Source organism: Malania oleifera, chromosome 5 (genome assembly GCF_029873635.1).
Source record: "Malania oleifera isolate guangnan ecotype guangnan chromosome 5, ASM2987363v1, whole genome shotgun sequence".
NCBI classification, from domain to species: Eukaryota; Viridiplantae; Streptophyta; class Magnoliopsida; order Santalales; family Ximeniaceae; genus Malania; species Malania oleifera.
The window spans coordinates 33,050,128-33,074,311 of NC_080421.1; the positions used below are offsets into that span (position 1 = coordinate 33,050,128).

Genomic DNA, 24,184 nt, shown 5'->3' on the forward strand with positions numbered 1-24,184 from the left:
GGTGCCTTGAGTGTGGTACGTTGAACATGCAAAGGGCAGCAGGGGTGGCACTGGCGAAGAGCCATTTGCTCTTCAGAAATTCTCAGCAGGCATCTCCTTGACCGACGTGTGCAAGGAAGATTGAATCCTGGCAGCGAAGGTGGCAATTGCAAGCGGAGGGTTTATTTCTTCATTCACTCCCTATAATTGACCGCAGTACTGCTAATGGGGGATTTTTAAATTTCAAAAATCTTAATGGGCTTAAAGGGATAGAATCTAGTGGCCTTATGTTAAGAGGTCCAAGTCATATTTGTTATGAGGTCAAACAAGTTTGGGTACAAGAGGGCTTCCTTTTCTAATGAGGCCCTCACAGGGATGTTCCATGTGATGCTATGGTGTATAACAGAACTGGAGGGGAGAGATGGGTCTCCATGTGCACGATTGGTTGATTTGTAATGATAGGCAGAGGCTACAGTCAGCATTATTGAAGGCAGAGCAGATGCTAAGTGCACAGTGACTGATGATCCTTTTCACAGCAGAGGAGAACATTATTACAATTAGGAACTCTCAGATTGGCTTACAGGATGTCAGTCTCACTTTGACGAACCAATTTCCTTTAAAGTCAGTCCTTAAGGAGAATCAGAAGGCTATGTCAGAACAGGAATCGGATTATGATTCTTCTTATGACATGAGCAGCTTGTGCGAATCTGATAAGGAACTGTTAGTCCACCAGATGAGTTTGGAGTTCGAACATGCTGAAGAGAGTGGCTTGTTTCGACTTTTTGATGTAGTGAATGGAGATAATTATGAGATGGGCTTGAGGCAGAATGCACTTAATGGAAATACCTCACAGCAAGTGGAGAAAGAGTGTCAACATTAGGATTGGGTTTTTACACAAGCAGGTAATGATTCTATTAATTGCTATTCAGATCATTTCCTTGCCTTGAATGATAAGGGGTCTTTGACTTCTGGTCCTGAGCTTGATCCCTTTCATATGGACAATTTGACTGCATCTTCCTTGGGTGCTTTGGGGGGGGGGGGTGATAATGCTGATAAGGTAGATGCTACTTTGGGGGATCTGGGTTCCTTCCCCTTCTTTCTAAGCCTATTGTTGTTTCTAATACTTTATTGCCAAAGGGAGGATTCATGTAGGAGGGAGGGCTGTGGTTTAGCTCTGAGGGAAGTGTTTAGAAGACCTGGGCTGGAAAGCAGGGGACCCCTTAGGTAAGGAGTTGAGGTTGGATATGAGCCATGGAACTTATGAGAGAGAAAAATAAAGTCCAAAAAGAATGAAGAATTTGGTCTCTTCTATTAACAATGTGGGTGGTGAGGGGCTTGGTAAGGATGGTAAAAGCATGTTAAGTTATGAAGATTATTAGTTGGAATGTGAGAGGTTTAGGGGTGCGAGGAAGAGGAGCCTGATTAAGGAAGTTTTTTCGAAATATTCCTTGATATTGTTATGTTTTAAGAAACTAAAATGGAGATGATCGACTAAGGAATTATTAGCAATATTTAGGGCGGCCAGTATAGAGGATGGGGTTTCTTACCATCTTCAGGTGCTTCTAGGGGCGGTCTAGTTATGCGGGACTGTTAAGTCTATTTCTTAAGTGGATAATTTAGTGGGGTTCTTTTTGCATTCTGTTTAAGTGAAAGTGAAAGGGAGGGGCCAATGGCGGGTCTCCTCTGTGTATGGTCTTTCTAGACCAACTGTTAGGAGTGTTTTTGGGGATGAGCTTTATTATGTCTATAATTTTTGCTCCCCTAGGTGGAGAGTGGGTGGTGACTTTAATGCGATGAAGTTTTTGGGAGTGAAAAGGGGGGTGGGTAGGCTAATTTCTAGTATGTAGCAGTTTGACTTGTTTAATAGGGAGAGTGGCTTGAGAGATCTTCCTTTGGGAAATGCTACTTAGTCTGTTTGGGGGCCGCCCGGGGGGGGGGGGGGGGGGGGGGGCGGTGGCAGTAGACTGGATAGATTCCTGTTTTGTGGTGATTAGGAGGACGAATTCTCTAACTTATCTTAAATTGTTCTCTTGAGACCTACCTCCAATCACTTCCCTATTGTGTTGGAATCAAGTAGGGTCTCACTCCTTTTAGGTTTGAGAATATGTGGTTGGATCATGCTTAAGCCATTAGTGAAGAGCTCTTGGGAAGAGGACGTGGCAGGGGTTGGGAAGGTTTTAGGTTTATGAGGAAGTTGAAACATCCGAAGGAGAAATTGATATATTGGAACAAAAAGGTGTTTGGTGATGTAAGAATTAGAAAATTCAGCATCTTGGGCGAGTTGGAATTTTGGGATAGAAAGGAAGAGGAGATTAATCTCTTAGAATTGGAATAGGTGGTTTTTAAGGAAATGAAGAGTTGGAGGACAATGACCAAATTTAAATGTGTTATAGAAGGTGATTGTAATGCTGGTTTCTTCCCCATAGGTTAGCTAATGGGAAGATGACGTAAATTACGATTAGGGAGTTGGATGTGGGGGAGGGAGAATTATCAATTATCCTTGTAGGATTGCCTTTGAGATTTCTAATTTCTTTGATAATTTATATTATGAGGAAGAGGCTTGTAGGTCGATGGTGATGGTAGAGGGGTTAGGGTGGAATGCCATTTTTTGTGATCAAATGCTTTGGTTAGAGAGACTGTTTGATGAGGAGGAGGTGAAGGGGGTAGTTTCTAGGATGCAAAGGGATAAGGCATCAAGTCTAGATGGATTTTATTTAGATCTCTTCAAGAATTCTAGGATATTATCACCAAAGTTCTAGTTGATAGATCATAGACTGAGTATGGTGCTTGAAAAGGCTATTTTATTGCTTAAAGTGCGTTTGTGGGGAGTAGACAAATAGTGGATGCTATTTTGGTGGCTAGTGAGGTGAAGGATGATATTCATAGGAGGAAGAAGTGGGGTTCCATTTTTAAATTGGATTTTGCGGAAGTCTGTGATAGAGTTAGTTGGAGCTTCTTGGATAAAATATTTGTGGAAAAGGGTTTTGGTGATCGTTGGTGCCAATGATTAAGGGGTTGTTTGTCTAATGTCTGCATCTCAGTAGTCGTGAATGGGGAACCTAAGTCTTGGTTTATGTCTTCGAGAGGTATTAGACAAGGTGATCCACTTTTTGCCATTCTATTTGTTCTAGGAGCTGATGTTTTGAGTAGAATGGTGGATAGGGCTGTGGAATGGGGTTTGGTGAAAGGGTTGGGAATAAGGAGAGAGGGAGTGGTGGTTTCTTGTCTTCAGTTTGTGGACAACACTATTTTTTTTTTAGGTGATCATAACTTTTCATTTTGAAGTATTTTGGGTATCCTCCAAGTTTTTGAGCGGGTGTTGTGGCTTAAAATAAATATAGATAAAAGTGGTTTAGCAAATATAAACACCTATTGAACGAGCTAAAGAGTGGTCTTCTGAGGTAGGGTGTGGTATTTTGGATTGGCCTTTGACTTATTTAGGGGTCTCTTTGGGGCGTAATTCAAAATTTGCAAAGTTTTGGAATCCAGTTACGGAATGGGCAGCTAAGCAACTAGATGGTTGGGACTCAGGAGGGATTACTTTTTTCCCTTGGGGGAAGAATCATTTTTATTCTAGCTTGTTTGTCAAGTGTCCCATTATTTTGTTTTTCACTTTTCAAGATTCCAATGGGGATTGCAAATAAGACAGAGAAAATAATGAGAGATTTCTTGTGGTTGGGAGTTAGATGTCTTTGGGTTCGTTTAGTAAAGTGGGAAGAGGTTTGCAGGTCTAAATTGGAGGGAGGGTTGGGTCTTTGAAAATTGGTGTCTAAAAAATGTAGCTTATTTAGCTAAATGGTTATGGCATTTTCCTTTAGAAGATAATTCCCTTTGGCATAGAGTGATTAGAAGTAAGTATGGGTTGGGTGAGAATGGGTGGGATGCCAATGTTAGTTTGCGATGTTCTTCTGAGAGCCTATGGAGATCTCTCGCTCAGGTTTATGCTTATTCGCTCCTCATATTAAATTTGTGGCGGGGAGGGGTTCTTGGAATCATTTTTGGAGAGACCCGGAGTTGGGGAATGATGTTCTATCCACATCTTGTCCTTGCATCTTTCTGTTGAGCTTAGGGTAGAATATTATGATTTCCTTCTTGCGGTTGATTTGGTTAGACAGTTACCTTTGGTTTCCCGGAGCTTTCATTCCAGAAATCTCTAAATGATACAGAGCTGATGGAACTTTCCTCCTTGTTGTCGTTATTGAATAATTGTCATCTTTCTTCAGATAGGGATGCTTGGTCTTGGTCTTTGGATCATTGGGGGGTGTATTCTTGTATCATTTTTTGAGTTGTTGATCCACTCAAACTCATTTTTCTGTCTATATAATTTATTTTCTAGGCCAAAGCTCCCCCAAAAATTATGGCTTTCATTTGGCTGATTGTGCTTAATAAATCAATACTAATAACCTGTTGCAGATCAGGAGAACTTTGAAGGCTTTATCTCCAGATGTCTGTGTGTTCTGTTATTTGAATTCTGAAACAGCATCTCATTTGTTTTTAAACTGTGATTTTGCTTGAAGAATTTGGAATAAGTTATTTGGTGTGTTGGGAGAAAATTGGGTTTTCCTGGTGTTGGTGGAGGAATTTTTGGTATTTCCTTTGATGGTTTTGGAAGAAAGATAGGGCTGTACTTTGGAAATGCGGTATTTTTGCTATATTCTGGGATTGTGGTTGAAGCGGAATGCACAGTTTTTTTTCAAGGGAAAAAGTTGACTTGGCAGTTGGTTTGGGAAAAGATTCAGTACTTGGCTTCTTTGTGGTGCATTGGTTTCGGTTGCTATAAGGGAGTTAGCTTTATGGAAGTTCAGCAAGAATAGAGGAATCATTTGATTTGATTTTTCCTTGTCTTTATTTATTTTCTTTTCAGTTTCTTTCTTCTGGTTTGTTTCAGAAGTTTGATGGGTGATGTCTTATTCTCCTGATTGTAAATTCTTCTCCTTTTAATGGAGTTTCTTCTTTCATTATATAAGAAAAAGGAGGTAATTTAAATTAAGTTGAATCTTGTGTAATGACTTTGAGGTTGAGAGTTATTGAAGTCTTGTGGCTCGCATGGAGTTGAAGCTTCTGAATGCGAATTCAAGAAATCAAATGAAGTGGTTCTTGGACATGTTCATATGGAGAAAGGTTGGTTTTTTTGGTTTTTTGTTTTTTGGAAAGATCAAGTTCACTGGTAAGAAAGAAATCTAGGTTGGGTTTGATGCTGTTTTAAAAGGTGTCCTTTCTCCCTTTGTCTTCCTATTGGCTGTGGAAGCCCTTGGTAAGATGTTGTTTAGAGTTGTTCTGGAAGGCCTTCATTCATGGGTTCAAATGTCAGTAAGTGGGAGATTGGGATATGAACAGTTCCCATTTCCTTTTTTGTAATGCTACTGTTGTATATTGTTGGCCTAAGATGTGTCATTTATTTTGAGGCAGTATTGGGCTAACAGCAATTTGCAGGGAGGCAAACTTTTTCGTTTGTGAAGTGGTGTTAATGTTTTTTGTATCCTTCTCATATGCATCATTCTCCTTCCCCCTATCCTTAACTTGGGTTGTCATAAATTTTTATCCCCCTACGAAATTAGCGATTTGGAACACAATACTCAACATTTTGGTGAAATGTAGAAAAATCATGTGGCGATATCATAGGTTTTAAATTTTGATTTTGACTAAAATTTTGAAGTTTCAGAAGTATGAAAATTTCGATTTTGGAATTGATTTCAATTTGAAATAAACTGTTGTATATTGTTGGCCTAAGATGTGTCATTTATTTTGAGGCAGTATTGGGCTAAAAGCAATTTGCAGGGAGGCAAACTTTTTCATTTGTGAAGTGGTGTTAATGTTTTTCGTCTCCTTCTCATATGCATCATTCTCCTTCCCACTATCCTTAACTTGGGTTGTCATAAATTTTTATCCCCCTACAAAATTAGCGATTTGGAACACAATACTCAACATTTTGGTGAAATGTACAAAAATCATGTGGCGATATCCAAGGTTTTAAATTTTGATTTTGACTAAAATTTTGAAGTTTCAGAAGTATGAAAATTTTGATTTTGGAATTGATTTCAATTTTAAATAAGCATGGAAGTTTATTTATTTATTTATTTATTTTTATGAAACTTTAGAACATTAGAACATTAGAAAGAAAATACAATAATGACCAGCATATGGTGTGTAAGGTGCAATGTCTATAATATCTATAATATCCATATTAAACATGCATTCATATTCATTCAATATAAATTAAATTTACAAATTAGTTTAATTGGTAGTTATTATGCAAATACAATATATAGCCATAAAAGTTCAATTATATAGATAATATCTTATTCAATTTTGAAAGAAATTTCATGACTTTGAAAGCTATCATTCATATGCTTCTTCGACTAATCTTTATTTTCAATCCTGACATGTGTCAATGGAGATTTGCTCCTGAATAGAAGGCCTTACAAGAGTCAGTCCTAACAAAAGCATGACATGCTGGGTGTCTAATGAAACAAGTGCACACCTTTTCTTACATTGCAGGGTGGCTACCTATCTTCGGAGTGCCCTCTTTTCTTGTTTTGGTAAAGCTTGGGCCACCTCAAGTGGTTGGCAATTTTTTGCTTGTGAAATATTGAAGTTTTAGCAAAAATATTAAGGAAGAAATGCTATGGCATAGTGTGGTTTTTCCTATTTGTGGACCTTACGGATCCAAAGGAATGCAAGAAACTTAAATGATTGCACTACCTCCCTGGGTCTATTGAGGGATAGAGCAGTGTTCTTGGCCTCTCTTTGGGCTCATTCATTCGGGGATGTTTAGGTATATGCCTCTGCCTGATCTTGATAGGGATTGGCAGGCTGTGCTTTTGTAATTTTTCTGCTTGTATTCATTTTGTTCTAGGGAGGAAATCTTTTTCTCCCCTTATTTGTACTTTTTGGTTTATTTTTAATGTAATTCTTTTTTCTTATAAAAAATAATCTTCTTTCTCAATAAAAAATATTTATTAAGATAAAAAATTTCATGATTAAGGAAATTTTATTTAATAGTCAATTTTTTGACATGTCTCATTGAAGTTTTGAGATTTTGACAACTTTCAAACGATTCATGGAAATTTCAATAGGAGATTTTATAGTATAGAAATTGGCCACCATTTTGATTTAGAGAGTAGTGGAAAGTGATGGAAGTTTCAATAATTTTATGGAAACTGAAGACTGTAATGATATCATTATTATTTAAAATGCGTAATAAATTGCCTTGGATTGTAGATGAGGGGGTCTTTCGAAAATGTGGAGTGCTTTGCTTCAAAAGTTGAATGTTGAGGATCCTTGTCAACGAATAATAATAGCGTCTGTTTGAGATTTCTATCATTATGAATAATATAAGAAATAATTCAAATAACAACGGTTCAATGAGCTGGTTGCTGTGTATCTCAAAATAGACACTTGTTCACGGTGCATCTGAAGATGCATCTGTAAACTCATCTGTGGATACTAGATGTAAACTCATATATAAATGCATTTGTAAACTCATGTATAAATGCAATTGTAAACTTACATATATTTATCACATAATCAAAACATATGACACATATGTATATATATCACATGATCAGTACGTATAACACACACATATATCAAACATATCAAATGGTATCAACAGGTTTTGAAATTCATTTTTCATGAACTTAGAAAATTCCTTGCAAGGATTGTAGCACAGAAGATAATGTCATCAACATAGATTTGAACAATAAACAATTAATTGTTTTTGAACTTCATGAAAGAGTTTTGTCACCAGTGCCTCTATGAAATTCATTGATCATTAATAAGTTAATCTATCATACCAGATCCTAAGAGGTTGTTTTAAACCATATAATGCTTTGTTGAGCTTATGCACATACTTAGGATGGATATAACATTCAAAGGTAGCGGGTTGACACTTATATAATTCTTCTATGTGACCATTCAAAAAAGCACTTTTTACATCCATTTGGAATAGTTTGAAACTTATAAAGCAGAGAAATGCAAGTAAAATACTAATTGCCTCAAGTCTAGCAACAAGTGCAAAGGTTTCATTAAAATATGTTACATCTTCTCAAGTATAACCTTGAGCTACTAGTCTAGCTTTATTTCTTATGATATTCCAGACTCATCAATTTTATTCTTGAATACTCATTTAATTCCTATAATAGAATGATTCTCAAGTTTGGCCACAAGATCCCACGCATGATTTCTTTTGAATTGATTTAATTTTTCTTGCATAGAAATCATCAAATATGCATCATTTTCAGCTTCTTTAAAAGTTCCTAGGTTCAATTTGAGAAATGAAAGCGTATTTTTCACACAATTCTCTTAAATGTGATTTGGTTTTTACACCAACTCTCAAATAAGCAATGACTAAATCTAAAGGATTATTAGGATTGAACCTAATAAACATTTGTGATGAATTAGTCTGCCTAGTCAGTTGTTCATGCATTTAAGTTTGCATTTTTCCTGCATCTATGGTGTGTTTGTGGATGCGTTAGTGAGTGCTTCTGTGGATGCGTTTGTGAATGTGTCTACGAATGTGTCTTTGATTACCTATGCTCTTGCTCCTCTATCTTTTCTTTCTTTGTAATGATCTTCCGATGTATATTATTTGTTTCCTCTCCTATAAGATCTACAATATCTCTAACACATAATTCATTAAACTTAATGTTAATGCTTTAATTATACCACACGAGTTCATTTGTTGAATACTTTGTAGGCTTTGTTTGTGTTAGAATATCCTAGTAAATTCCTTCATCACTTTTTGAGTCAACTTTATGTTTATGGTCACGTTCATGGAGTATAAAACATTTGCAACCAAATACCTGGAAATACATTACATTGGATTTTCTATCAAACAATAGTTAATATGGAGTTCTGCATAAAATAGGTTGAACTAGAACTTGTAGCAAGCTGTGTTGACAGCTTTGGCCCAAAAATATTTTGGTAAATTTCTTTTGATAATAAAAGAAGAATTGATTAATAAAATAAGAATAGCATCTGGAAGAATAAGATATCTCCTTAACAAAGTTTGGAAAATCCAGGAAAAAAACATAAAGGAACAACCTACAGACTAAAGAACAAAAGATAAAAAACCGTCATGAACTAGCACTCCAATGCATAACGCCAATTTATCATTTAACATAGTTCTGACCTTTTCAATATGAGTTCTTCTGTCTCAACTATTCCATTTTGTAGTGGAGTACTAGGTGTGGAGAAGTTTTGGGATATATCAAGTTCAACACAAAATGATTCAAGTTCTTTATTCTTGAATTCTCTACTATGATCATTATGTAAAGATATTATTTGAAAACTCAACTTATTTTAATCTTTTTACAAAATATAGAAATGTTTCATCTTTCTATCTCAAAATGATAGTCCAAGTGAATCTAGAGAAATCATCAACTATAACTAGTGTAAATCTTTTTCCATTCATGCTTAGTGTTTGCATAGGACCAAAAAAGTCGAGATGTAAAGGCTCAAGTGGTCTTTTGGTGGAGATTACATTTTTAGTTTTGAAAGATATGTTTTTACCTTTAAAACATGCATCCCTGACAGTGAATGCATAAATCAAAACGAGGCAGTTCTAACACACTTTCATGCTTAGAGGCATTTAGAATGGATTCAAAATTAATGTCCAAACCTCTTTATGCCAAAGGTATAAATTAACAATGTAGACATTTCCTTCTCTAGGCGTGTCAAACATTAAACAACTGTTACCATTATGTACCAGTACCACACTCCCAGGCTTTGTAAAGGATATAATTTTACCATTATTGCATAGTTGACTGGTACTTAGCATGTTGTTTTTTAGTCCATCAACTAATAACACATTTTTAATCATAATGCATGAGTTATTACCAACAGTACCTTCTCCAGGTACTTTACCTTTATTGCTGTCTTTAAAGGTCACATTCGTAGTCTCTAGGTTGGATGGATATAAATTTAGACTTGTCTCTAGTCATGTGTGGCGAGCATGTGCTATTTAAGACCACTTCTCATTCTTATTTTTATTTATATCTAAAAAAAAGGTAAACTAACTAACTTGGTACTAGTGAGGCTGGGTGCATAATCGTTAGAATTCTAATATTATTGAAACCATTATTTGTTTTTCAAAACAATTCCTTTCATGATGTCCAACCTTTTTACAGAAGTTGCACTGAATAAGATATGTGTGTTCACAAAATGTCTCTTTTTGGTGGATTCTGCAAATGAGTACTTTGAAGAAGTGCCAGCTTCTTGAGTTTTCAAAGAGTTTCTCACATTATTTTAAACACCTACGTTTTCAAGACCGGACTGTAAGTCAATGACTTGATTATTTAGCTCATCACTCCCATCATTCAAAATTTCAATTCTTTTTTTTTTTCAAAACATCTTTCATTTTCAAACTCATTTACTTGACACTCAAATTCTCTCTTTAGAAAATCTGTTTTTCTTAAAATCAGTTTGTTCTTATTTTCTTGTTCTTTTATTTGATTTTCACAAACTTGCAGTCTATCTTTTAAAACTGATTTTCAGATTTAAGTTAAGCCTTTTGATTTTCAAAACTTTTAAATTTTTTGATTACTTTCCTTTTGCTCAAAATTCTGTTACTTCAATTTATAATTTTTTGTTTCAAACCAAGATACTTTCTACATAAATCGATGTATCATCAATAGTTAAGCAGAGCCCCTTGTTGCCTCTTGGTTCTCTCTAATATTGTTTGTTAGACACAAATTTGCGGTTTCTTCCATGATTTCTGACTATTGGAGTCCGAAATTTCTGAATCACTCCCAGTGGCTAATATTGCACTTTTCTTCTTGTCCTTAACTTTTCTTTTTTTACTATCATCATTGTGGTGCTTGTTGAGGAACTTTCCTCTGATGCCTTTATACATAGGTGAAGCATTAGTAATGTTCATGGCTATCTCATGTGTAATGAGAGAATCTATCAATTCATCTATAGATAAAGAATTTAAATCTTTAGCTTTGGTTATTGCAGCTACTTTGGTTTCATACATTTTGGGTATAGATTTATGATCTTGTTAACCATTTCACTTGTTGGAAAGGTCTTATCGAGTCCCTTCATTGGATTGATGATATTGATGAATTGATTGCACAAGTTAGCCACTGATTCATCATCTTTGATTCTGAACATTTCATCCTCACTTACGAGCATGTTAATTTTGGATTCTTTAACCTGGATGGTTCCTTCATGTGATAACTCAAGTCGGTTCCAAATCTCTTTTGCAAGTTACCCTATGAGACTTTTTTATATTTATCTTGAGTTAAAGCACAATCAAGTATATTCACATATTTAACATTGAGTCATACATGTTATTTGTTAGTCACATTCCGTTTGTCCTCAGACTTAGGAATTAGTTCATCATTATCCAATTTCATAGGAATTATAGCCCCCTTACAAATGTTTTCCACACACCAACATCAATAGATTGAATATAGGTTTTCGTGTGGGCCTCCCAATAACTATCGTGGAATTAAGATTATGAGTCATACGATGGAATTATGGGAAAAGGTAATTGAACATAGGATATGATTAGAAACGAAGATTTCATAAAATCAATTTGCTTTAATTCTTGGAGATCAACAACACAATCTATTTATCTTTGAATAAGTTTAATTGAAAAGTTTAGGGAAAAGAAGAGGGACTTGCAAATAATTTTTATTGACCTAGAGAAAACTTATGATAGAGTACCTAGGGAAATTCTTTGATGAGTTTTAGAAAAGAAGGGAGTTTGTAGTAGATATACGGAGGTCATTAAGGATATGTATGATAGAGTAGTGACTAGCGTTAGGACTATACGAGGTGAATCTAGAAATTTTCCATTCACAGTACGTGTACATCAAGGTTTTACTTTGAGTCCTTATCTTTTTACTTTAGTAATTGATGAACTAGCCAATAATATCCAAAATGAGATCCCTTGGTGTATGTTGTTTGCATGTGATATCATGTTGATTGATGATAGTAGGAGTGGTTTGGAATCTAAGCTAGAACTTTGGGGAGCCACATTTGAGTCTAAAGGGTTCAGGACAAGTAGGAATAAGATAGAATAATGTAATGTAATTTCATTAATATAAGTGGTAGCAATAAAGAGGAGATTAAACTTGATAATCAAGAGATTAATAGTACTGATTGAGATTAAAGATGTATTCCCAAGAGGGGTGTGAATTGGGAATACGAGGTGTATTCCCAAGAGGGGTGTGTATTCCCAAGAGATTAATGTAAAAATTTATTTGCGGAATTTCAATTTACCTTAACCCTTTTTAATTTAAACTTCCACAACCACACAATCACGATATCTAAATAGCGACCGTACTATACCAATTGGGAATCCTAGATATAAATATAAATATGAATATGAAATCTGAAATTATAATACAAAATCAAGCTTCAATTAATTCAGTTGAGTAATTTATCAGAATCTGATTTTCAGCAATACTCAATGATATTTTCAGATACAATTTCAGTAGTGAGAGTTGGTTTATCTTAGCATATATGCTTCAATAGAATGATTAATCACAAATTTTTTTACCTCAGCTTATTCACTCAAGAATTCAGAGATTTATGCTTGTATGAATTTTCAATCCAACAACAGAACCAGCATACAATATGTTTTCTTGATTCTACTAAAATCAATTCCAATATTCAGCAAGTTCCCAATAAAAATAAAATCATATACGCTGTTTATAACTTGCAGAAATTAAAAGAGATAGGGAGAAGAAGATTGAACTCCGAGATTTTTTGCAAGGTTCGGCCAGCAGCCTATGTCCTTGCCTCAAGCAATCCGCTTTGAGGATTTTCCTTTCCACTTCATTACTAGGTGAAGTAAGCCTCTCTCCGTTTAAGGTGGAGGCGCTAAGCCTCTCTCCGTTTAAGGTGGAGGCGCCTCTCTAACAAGAACAACCCTCTCGCTAGGCAACGATTCAAAATCCCCTAATCGTCAATAAGAAAACAAACAAACAAGATTGTTTTACAATACAAATACTCCTCAAAAGAGCAGATTAGTACACGTTATAATCAATATATTTTAATGAAATCAATAAAGAGATGAAACTCGAGATTATATCACTAGTAATCTGATTAGAGAATGTGGATTTCGAAAGATTAAATCAGAATTTCCTGAGAAATTTCAGCAAGAACACAGCAGGTCTTTCAGGAAAACTTTCAGCAGTATAACTCAAAAATATGAATGGTATGTGTGTTGTGAGTTAACCTACTTTGCGAAAATATAATGTATATATAGAGCAAAAAGGTTTCTTACTGTTTTCCCCAAGTTTTCTCTGAGTTCGGAAACCAAGTAATGAAATTTGGAAGCAATATTAGTGCTGTTAAAAGTTTAAAACATAGATATGAGTCGACTAAGCCCGAGGGTCAGTTGCCTAAGCTCTTTAAAAATAGCCCTTATAGAAAGTCAGTACTGGGTCAGTCGACTGGTCACGATAGGTTAGTCGCCTGCTTCTGTTCTGTTCGTTCATTAACAAAGTCAGTAGCACATCAGTCGCCTGACCCCTTGGCCACTCTTTGCTTTTCAAAGTTTGGTTCCAAAACTTAAACATGTAACTTGGAAAACTTGTTTTAGACTTTATGAAAATATTTTCCATGTTTAACAATAGGTCTCTTAAGTCCATAATATATCCGAAGAGCTTCAATCATCAATATTGAAATTTGAAGTGCTTACATGAGACTTTAACAAGATAATAACTATCTAAGTGCCTAAGTCTCCATGTCATCTAGCTTCAGCACTTTGTCCAAGCTTTAACCAAGCTTTAACCAATTTCTTCAATATGCTTTATATCCATTATGGCTTATAGCTTTAAGAGAAAACTTCATTCAAGCTCTTCAAACATACTCACTTGATTTTATAAAAACACTTGAGCCCTGAAACTTAACTCAAGCAAACATGTTAAGCAACCTTGATTTGTTATTATCAAAACGAGATTAAGCCTTGTTAGGCCAACACTGATAGATTTAGATATCTTGGATCTATTATGCAAGCTGAAGGGGAAATTGAAGAAGATGAAGTACGTAGAATTAAAATAGGCTGGGTAAAATGGAGGAGTGTGTTAGGTTTGTTGTGTGATCATAGAATACCCTCAAAATTAAAAAAAAAGTTTTATAAGACGACTATAAGGCTAACTATGCTTTATGGTTCAATATGTTGGACAACTAAGAAGCAACATGTACAAAAGATAAAAGTTGCAGAGATGCGAATGTTAAGGTGGATGAGTGGTTTAACATTAAAAGATAAAGTAAGAAATGAACATATATGTAATAATTTAGGCATAGCAACGGTTGAAGATAAGATAAAGGAGGGGCGGCTTATATGGCTTGGATATTTGAAACGTAGGCCTAGTAGAACACCTGTAAGGAGAAGTGAGTGAGTTATTGTGTCTGACATGAAAAGGGGTAGGGGTAGGCCTACAAAACTTAGAATGAGGAAGTGAGGAAGGATTTTATAGCCTTTAATCTAATAGAGGAAAATGCTCTTGATCGGGTGAATTGGCGGAAAAGGATTCATGTAGCTGACCCCACCCAGTTGGGACTTAAGGCTTCTTCTTTGTGTTGTTTGTGCGAGCCTTCCAGTAGGTGTAGTTAAATCCGTCAAATAAAGGAGGCTGGTTGGTGGATTGTCCTTCATCAAGTCCCTTGCTTGCCATGGATGCCTATAGATCTAAACTAGGGTGAAGATAATAACCAGTGCAAGAGCACTGCTTTAATACCAAATGTTGGTCCATTAGGCAGCTGCCCGGGGGGGGGGGGGGGGGTGGTTGTGGTGGTGGTGATGGTGGTGAAGGCTTGATTTAAAAACTTGGAGATTAATTCAAATCAAACTCCAGTTAAGCAAAATTTCAAGATGCAATGAGTGAAAGTTCCAGAATAGCAAATAGTACAATTATGTGTTGAGCCAATTGATAAGTTAATGAAATTAACACATGTAATCAAAGCACAAGAGAGAGAAAGAAATAGAGTGTCACATAAGATGTATGGTAGTTCGGTCACTTGACCTTTATCCACTCCTCAAACTAACTTGTTTGAGCTTTTTACTACAATTCAATTCTAACACACTTAGTATTAATCAACCAAGAAACTTGTCCTAGCATTGTTGGACATCCACCGACAACAGGTGCCTCAGCACTAGGGAGTCAGGGACAACACAGCCCCCGCACCACTTGGCTCCTTGGCCAAAGCTCAGTGCAGCAGCACTCGGGACAACACAATCCAACTGGGATTACACACATTAAAAAAACAACAAATAAAGAAAAAATGCAAGTCTTTGAGGTCTTTTCTAGCTCACACACACTGTTTGAATGAGAATCTGTGAGCTTAGAGAGACCTTATCAATGTCTCAATCTATTAGGCAAATGCAGTGTTTAAAATTCCTCTGAATCAGAATTACAATGGACAATGAACTCAAAATAATTGCAATGTGATAATTCTCAAGATGGTGTAATTCAATCCTTGTCCTTTGAAGCTAGTCGTGCTCTATTTATAGATGGTGTTGGGTCTTCTTTGTGCAACAAATTTGACTCAGCAATAGTTGTCTAACGATTTGGAAGATCAATACAAAAGGAATGAATATTGATATTTGACTAAATATGGAAACTTCCAACTTGACAAGTCTTTCTTAATTCTTATTTCAAAAGTTGAATGTTGAGGATCCTTGTCAATGAATAATAACAGTGTCTGTTTAGGATTTCAATAATCATGAATAATATAGGAATTCGGTGAGCTATTTGCTGTGTGTCTTGGAATTGACACTTGTTCGCGGTGCATCTGTAGATGTATCTGTTAACTTATCTGTAGATGCATTTGTAAAGTCACCTGTAAATGTTTCTATTAACTCATTTATAAATGCATCTGTAAACTCATTTGTAAATGCATCTGTAAGCTCATTTGTAAATGCATCTGTAAACTCATATGTATTTATCACATAATCAAAACATATCACAAATATATGTATATATCACATGATCAGTACATATCACACACCTATATATCAAATATATCAAATGATCACCAACAGGTTTTATCACTCATCAAAGCTTGCCTCCAACACTTAATGATTTGGCCCTCTCTTCCTCACATCTGCTAGACTTTTCTTATTCCAACTGGCCCTGCCCTTCCCCCCACCCAACACCATTGCTTCCCCCATAGTTGATGGAACTAGCTAACTTATTTAACTCTTTTTACACCTTTTTATTCTTAATCTCATAGGTCCTAGAAACCACCACTTTGAAATATTTCTCTGAAAGATTCATTACCTTAACTCCCATCTTCTCAAGGACTTAACTCCCATCTTCTCAAGGAGTACTTGTAGGGTACAGTTGCCCCCCTCACTCCTTGATGAATGAAAAGGCCAAGACATCCCCCTTATTAGAATCCTCCCTTGACATAAAATATCTTCAGAAATATCCAGCATATTAGGACTGGGTAGGATACCTTTTTTGAGAATTTATAACTCTTATGTTTTCTTCATTCATTCAGACACAGTATTATCCACATCAATACCATATTGTAATGGTCTTGGGTCCAACTCCGCTGAGGTATTGTCTGCTTTGGTCCACTGGCCTCAAGAATTTGTCCTATAAAGGGCGCCTTACATAGTTGGAGGCTTGGAGCCCAAATCATCCTTATAAGCTCAAGATCTCCCTAGTACACATCCGATGTGGGACTGTGACTTGCTCTCCCGTCTGATCTCTAACGCCCTCATCAGAGTGGCTTACACCTCTGTGTAGGATCCACTCACATGACAATACCCTCAAGGTGGCTTTGATACCAAATGTAACGATCTTGGGTCCAATTCTAGTAAGGTATTGTTCACTTTGGCCACTAACATCGTGAATTTGTCTTATAAAAGGTGCCTCATGTAGTTGGGGTCTTAAACCATACTTATAAGCCCAAGATCTCCCTAGTACATATTCGATGTGGGACTGTGACACAGAGGCGGACACATTAGGGACAGAATTAGGATCACACTCCAAATTAGAAGGAACACCAATTGGATGGCAAACCAATTGAGAAAAACATGCCAAAATCCCTTCTGAAATTTATTTTCTACTAGAATGACTTCAACACTAACCTATGCTTCTTCCGAAAGAACTTTAGGTTCATTATCGCCCTTAACCTCTTTCCCAGGCAAAATGCCATCTATCTCTGTCTATTTGCATTCTGTGGATTCCTCACCTAAATTATGATATGAATTTAAAAATTCACCTGCATCATCCACCCCATTTTCTGTTATTAATTGATCCAAAAGAAAACCTTGCTCATTATCACTTAACTCTGATCATTATCACTCTCCAGATCTTCATCTGATTCTATCCCTCACTTAACATCACAACCCCCAAAAGCCAATACCTCCTCTTGGTTATTTAACATTCCAATAGCAGGCAACAAAGAGTGTGTTGCTTGCTGTACAGGAACATCTTTCTGAGTATGTTGAAAACCTTTTGTATAATAATCTGCTACCAGATACTTTTGACAATCGATCTGTCTGGATACCACAAATTCCCTAACTCTTGACTTTCCTCTTCATGGGAACCCTCCTTAAATGCTCGCTAGTTGCATACCAACTTTTCCCCCATCACATATGCTGTCGTTGTCTTGATCTTTTTTCTTCCAGCAATATAATTGTACATGTTGTGGCTCCAGCTTGGATCAAAACTATGCTTGTTAATGGTTCTTTTGTCTGTCTCTTCTAAACTTGTTAACCTAAACTTGTCTTTAATTGGTGCTAAGTGCCAACCTTGTATTTCTAGGGGTGCGATTATTTTTCATTGAAAATTTTGTTATATGCTGTTTTTCCATTCTAATATATTTGTATTATTTATGTTTATATTTAAACCTCCTACTCATCGTTGTACTAATTGAAAAAAGGACTGTCTTCTTTCCTAAGCACAGAATACTTATGATTAAATTTTGAACTTGTTATCTGATGACAATTAGTGTGCAATATAATGTACGATGATTAGAATTAAGAATTTGAAGTGTAATTATTGCTGTCTTTTTTTTTGCCATTTTAATCCTACTTTTTCTTATTCCTGGTTTTGGTGTCACAATTCAATATGGAGTGACTCCACTTTGTGGATCCTTGAGAATTTGGTGCTGAGATGGTGATGTGCACTATTCTACGTTGTGTCCGTTAATTGTTGGCTTGTTTTAATTTAAGACTATTTTTCCTTGTTTGTCATTGTTGGTGTTGTCATAAATGCTGTTGTTTGTCATCTCTTTGGTATATACTTACATTTTCAATTGCAAGGCTCACAACGTCTGAAGACCTCAGGGCAGTAAATATGATTTTCCATTGAATCATGTAGGTATGGACGTTATCGTCCCTCTTGTAGTCCATCATCAGGAATTAGAGGCTGGCAGATATTGTGGTGGCATTATGCTCAAGAATCTGTTCTATCTGACGTTCGCAAGAAATTGAAGAGAACTTCATGGAGATATTGTGGACAGAGACTGTAAGTTTGCATTTTACTATGGCATTTTTTTAGGGACTTTATGCAGTGCTGAGTATGTTGACAAGCTACATTTTGTCTGATTTTGGTTTATACCCTGTATACTTTTCTTTATCACTAGCTAGGTAGGAATGGGCTGGACACATGTTTGAGCTTTTAAATTTCATATGCATATTGAATTATTTTTTTTAATCCAATATTGAATATTTGTTGAAAAGAGGCAGACACATCATCTCAGTTTTGGTGCATATTTAAATGGAGGTAAATTAAATTGTGGAAAGCTGTAATGTCCAAAAGGCAAAGACCTTCAGAAGGGTAAGGAGTAAATGGATAAAAAGTCTTGTTATTTGGTGCTATGATTTTTTTTTAATCAGAAAAAAGAAAATATAATATCAAAGCATCAAGGGGATGCCAACTTGTGGTACAAAACATCAACGACCCTGTAGAGTATTGGAAACATCAAGGATTACAAAATGATCATTGACATTTTTCCCACTAAGCCAGCTGAAGATAGCAGTAATCCATTGGGCCTTGTAGGTCTGAAGTGAAGTAGATGAATCTTTGAAGGCTCTCTTAATTCTTTCCTTCCAAGCTCACCAAAAGTTGGTGGGAGGGATGAGGTTCAAAGCCTTTCGCTTCTCCTTTGCCAGGCCCAAATCTCTTCCCAACTGAATTTGCTGTAACTCAATGCTACCCTGTCAAGGAAAGAGCCAAATTCCAGATGTTCCTTGTCCAGGGGCAGTTGGGAAGAATATAGCTTGCTGATTTCAGCCATACAGAGAGAACAGCGATTCGTGATTGTAAGCCTGCTTTTATTCAAATTGTTGAGGGTTAAAATATTTCTATGTATGAACTCCCAAGCAAAAAAGGCAACCTTTGAAGGGGCTGCTTTCCTCCAAATGTGTATTCAGGGGGAGTTATTTCAATTTGTTCCCGACGGTCTTATAAAAATGCTATTTTATCCTATTTTGGTTCCTTGGGGATGTTTTGGCGACAAAAATTTTAATCTGTAGATTTCAGAGTGTGTGTAAAGTTCCCAATCTGCCATGTTCCTTGTAAAAGGAATGTCCCAGAAAATTCCCTGACTAGCGATTTGGAGGCAATGGCTGATAAGGGCATTTCTGTCAACAAGTCAAGCTGTACATGGAAGGAAATGCAGCTCTAAGATTATTGTTCTTGTGCCACACATCATGCCAAAAGTAAACATTGGCTGCATTCCCCCACTTGAAATGTCAGAAATTGAAAAAAAATCATCCGACCCTTTCCTGATGAATTTCCATGCACCCACTCCATAGGAGCCTCTTCTATTGTGTGTTGTCCAATCATTGTGCTCTAGCCCATATTTAGAAACAATAATGTTCCACCAAAGGTGGTCTTTCTCCTTCATGAATCCCCATCACCACTTCCCGAGGAGGGCTTTATTGAAAGTAAGAAGGGATTTTAAACCCAGACCTCCTGAACAGATGGGTTGTTGACCATTCCCCTTCTAACAAGGTGGTATTTAAACTTCTCCCCGAAGCTTCCCCTAAGAAATCTTCTCTGAAATCTTCTATGATGAAGGTGACTTTGGATTGCAGAGAATCTGGGACCTAAGTGCCTCAAAGTTGGGTTCCAAACGAGCTAAGATGCAAAGAACAATAGTCTATTCTCTCTGTTTTTGCACCTCACAAACTTTAGCTGTCATGGATTGCACTCTATTGACTTTCTTATGAATGTGCTTCATTTCAGTAAAGTGCTTGATAACCCTCCAATCCTCCTGTTGCAGTTGAAAGTACTTCAGAGAGGGATCATAAATGGGAGTCTGATTACTGCTGGAATATAAGAGTTTTACATAGTCTTTGATCTCCTTTCAGGTATCAAGGTGTATACACGTTCACAATATCTAAGGTTCCATTGAATTCCATTGCAATGGGAGAGTCAATGTACCTTGCTAAACTCATACCTCTTAAGTGAAGGAGATGTTTGGGCTTGCCGAAGTTTGTCACATAAATCTTGACAGCCTTAGACCAGTGTAAGCAATGATGAGGGAACCAGACTTGGAATTTGTAAACTCCATCACAAGGATAAACACCAAACAAACAGCAATAGAAAACTAACAACACAACAGCACACGCCAACAACTCTCCAATCACAAACATGGACTAAGAACAGTCATGCAATAAAATCTTACTGCTTTTGTCTGTACTATGTGCATGAAAATTGGACCCAGAAAGGCATGACGGCCAGATCATGAAGTATGGACGTGAACATCAGAAATCAGACACAGCAACTTGCAAAATGTCTTGTTAAAATGGCTTAGAGAGGGAGATGGACCACTATGGAGCAAAACTGAAAAGAAATGTGCTCGAATGAATTTTGTTGCATTGTAAATGCCAGCTTGCAAACAGTGCGTGAGGGCACATGAGCTGTTCTTTGGCAATAAAATTTTAGGGGTAGGCAGATTGGCAGCATTTGTGGATGATTGTGGTGTTGGTTTTTGCAAGAGGGACACTGGACTACTGGAATAGTCTGACGAAACTGGTAGCGAGACCTGGCTGGGCTGCTTATTTTCTGGCCAGGCTAACAGTGTTTCTGGCTTGCCAGGTGCACATGACTTGCCTGAGATGACTGAGAGGAATGAGGGTGAGAGATGATAGCTGTTGCAGCGGCCATGGCCATGTTGACAACTATGGAGGGTTTAGGGTTTCAGGTCTCCACTTTGATACCGTGTTGAAATATTTTAGTAGCCAGAGAATCTATAGAATGGGTAGGTTTTTTTTTCTTTTTGCAGTAAACTCTATGTCCAATAAGTGGCTTTCATACCCTCATTATTGCGTTATGCTGTAATCGTCTGTAAACGAAGTGAAATCGCTCATGGCTGAGATGATTCTGCTGCGGCCCTCTTTTGAAAAAAGAACCTGATGGTATTGGAGTCTCCTCCAATACATCAGGGTATCTGTCTAGATGTTATCAGCTTCATTGCAGTCCATGGTTTCCCCTAATTCAGTCATTCACTAGCTCAGAAAAGACCAGGCCGGTCTCTTTCTTTGTGTTTTCAAACAATCAGGAAATCAAGTGTACTCCATTTATTGCATCAGTTTTACTGGAGTACTGTTTTCCCACATTATCAGAATACCACCAGCAGCCCCCACAGCTCCTTTGAATACCTAGTCCACTCTCCTTCCAGACCAATGGGAATTGATATCTCCCCTGTTGATGTTTTCCATCTTTGTTTCATAAACACCACCTAAGGTCTCCATTTCTCTCCATAAGCCCTTTGATCACTTTTCTTTTGTTGGGTTCATTAATCCCCTAGATTCCAGGATTGAAATTTGCACTTCATGATGCACTAAATTTGTGGTTTGGCCCTTCCTTCCTTCCTCCCCTTCTCCAGTCTCCTTCCCAGCCTTCCCTTTGAAGCTACCCTGTCAGGCTAACGTTTTAATTTCCCTCTGCCCCTTTAATTGAAGGTTTTTTTTTTTTCCCCATTTAAGAGCTGCAAGTGGTGTCTTTTCATAGCTTCTCTAGGACTCGCATGAGCTTTCCCAGGCCCTTTAATCTACTTCTTATCCCCATGGGGATCCTTGCTATGCTCAGTTTCATCACTTCCTATTCCCATGCAGCTGGCTAATGAACTATTATTGGGGTCAATTATGGCTAGCAGCTTGCATGCAATCACCTCTTCTACCTGCTTATCAACTTGGAGAATGGCCACACTCTTCCTTTTGTCTGCTCTCAGCTCTTGCCTTCGATCTCTGTATCACTAACCAGATGTCCCACCTTCTTCTTCTTCTTCTTCTTCGAACCCCTGTGTTTGTCTCCCACCTTCATTTCTGGGGCAGATTCCTTTCAACTTACACATGTCCTGTGTATGCATCCCTTGCCTCCCAAGAGCTTCATCCTCCCACTGATGAGCCGACAAGGCCATCTCTCTGTGCCAACAAGCTGTTGGGAAGGATTCTATTCCGTGACTCCCAAATGTTGCATACCACCAGCATCTTTAATCCCTAGGTCACTTGCAGTTGGCTCTTTCAAGTAACCGCCTAGCTTTCTCTTCTGACAGAAACTAGAGTAGAAAATTATTTTTTGCCCATAAGCTCAGAACAAACACTGTTTTGTAGCTTCCTAAGCTCTATTTGCCCATTTTCCCCCAGAAAAATATTTTATTCCATTGTTTTCCTTAATTTTTTTTCATATATTAGAAAACTATCAATGTATTTGTTGTATTTCCTAAAACTAAATATCCATGTAGCCATTTTAAATTCTGTTAAGTGCCTTAGAAATGTTTTGCCACACACTCAAAGCCAGCTTTTTCTTTTCAACAGCTGCTTTTTCATAGGGGGCCAAACAAATTTAAAACAATGTCAATAAGCTCCTTTTCATCAATTCTTTTTTAAAAGGTCCTTTTAAAAAGACACGCTTGGGGGGGGGGGGGGGGGGGACTAAGCCTTGATGATTTAATCATGTGAAGTTAAATGCAGGATATACAGATCAGCCGCTGCACTTGTCTAGAAAATGAATTGTATTTGAAAGCAAGACAATATTTTGTTTATCTATGAGTTGCATTTTTTATATTAATTTTAATATTCTTATTGATTTAAAGGTATCTCATCTTAACTCAGTACTTGCCATCTTGGTTTAATGTCTTTAGTTCTAAATTATGTGTATTTTTTTTTTTCCTTCACTTTTGGAGTTTCCAAGAGTATGAGGGTGTTCTTGCAATTCTTTTTATTTACATTTGGTTACTTCTCTACTCCTTTCTTCTTCCTATTGATTTTTGAAAAGCTAAAGTACTCCCAAAGGTCAAGGCATTTGTTTAGCTGGTCACCTTTAAAATAAAACCAAAAATGTGTTTTAGAGGAGACCATATAAAGCTATATTTCCTGATGTGTGAGTTTTTATATTGATAACAAGCCTCATTACCATTTATTCTTATATGTTCTGCAGCTAGGACCTCCCTGAATAGGTTATTCAGATTGTTAGAGTGGTGGTTGTGTCCAGTTTTATTGGTGCCTTTTTTTGTTCATATCTCATAGAGGCTTTGGAAGGCTTAAGGATGTGGTTATGTGCAATTTCTTTGATGCTTTGTGGTTTTTGGTTGAGTGGGAATGCTTGTGTTTTGAGAGGTCTGCTTATACCTCTTGCTTTGGCTTCCTTACTTTTTTCTATGGTATTTTTTCCCTTCTTGTTTTAGTAGAATTGATTTCTCAGTCAGTGGAATTGGCTGGTTTTGCAACTTTTTCTGGTTTAAGCTTTTGTTGTACTTCTTGCCTTATCTTATTTCTCTTTAATTTTTTAGTGTCTTCTTTAGGAGGATGCCTTATTCTCCTTGTTGTGCTGATGCTTTTTATCTCTTTTCTTGATATACTTTCCATTTTGTATTTTAGAAGAAGATCTGAATGTTTTACTTCTAATGCCAGTTTTTCAATTTGAAACTAATGTCGGAATGGTTGCATGGAGAAGGAGTAGGCATATGTAAATTATTTATAGTATTGAAAAAAATGCACATAAGGTACTAAGAAGCTACGTACTAACATATAATATTTTTGTTTAAATAGTTATAAATTTAACACGTAACACAGTAAAATCATGGAAGTGTCGCATAAGCAGCATAACAGTGCCTAAGAAGATGCTAGATCTAATCCAAAATGACAAACTCTTTGATCTACAAATACCAACTGTTTTATGCATGTTAGAAGGGAGTAGGCTGAACGGTTAACTCAATTTTGAGGCTCAATAACTGTGTAGGTGGTCTTGAAATTATTTTGATTGAAGAGGAGGCATAA

The 24,184-nt window shown here is 36.7% G+C and overlaps 1 protein-coding gene across 3 annotated transcripts in view; it reads left to right on the top strand.

The window, feature by feature from the left end:
- LOC131156193 (uncharacterized) overlaps positions 1–24,184 on the top strand; it is a 187,160-nt gene that overhangs the window by 17,472 nt on the left and 145,504 nt on the right. For all 3 annotated transcript variants that reach the window (XM_058109692.1, XM_058109694.1, XM_058109693.1), the window contains one exon: positions 18,276–18,422. In XM_058109692.1, the coding sequence (XP_057965675.1) occupies positions 18,276–18,422 (147 nt within the window). The remainder of the gene's footprint in view (positions 1–18,275; positions 18,423–24,184) is intronic.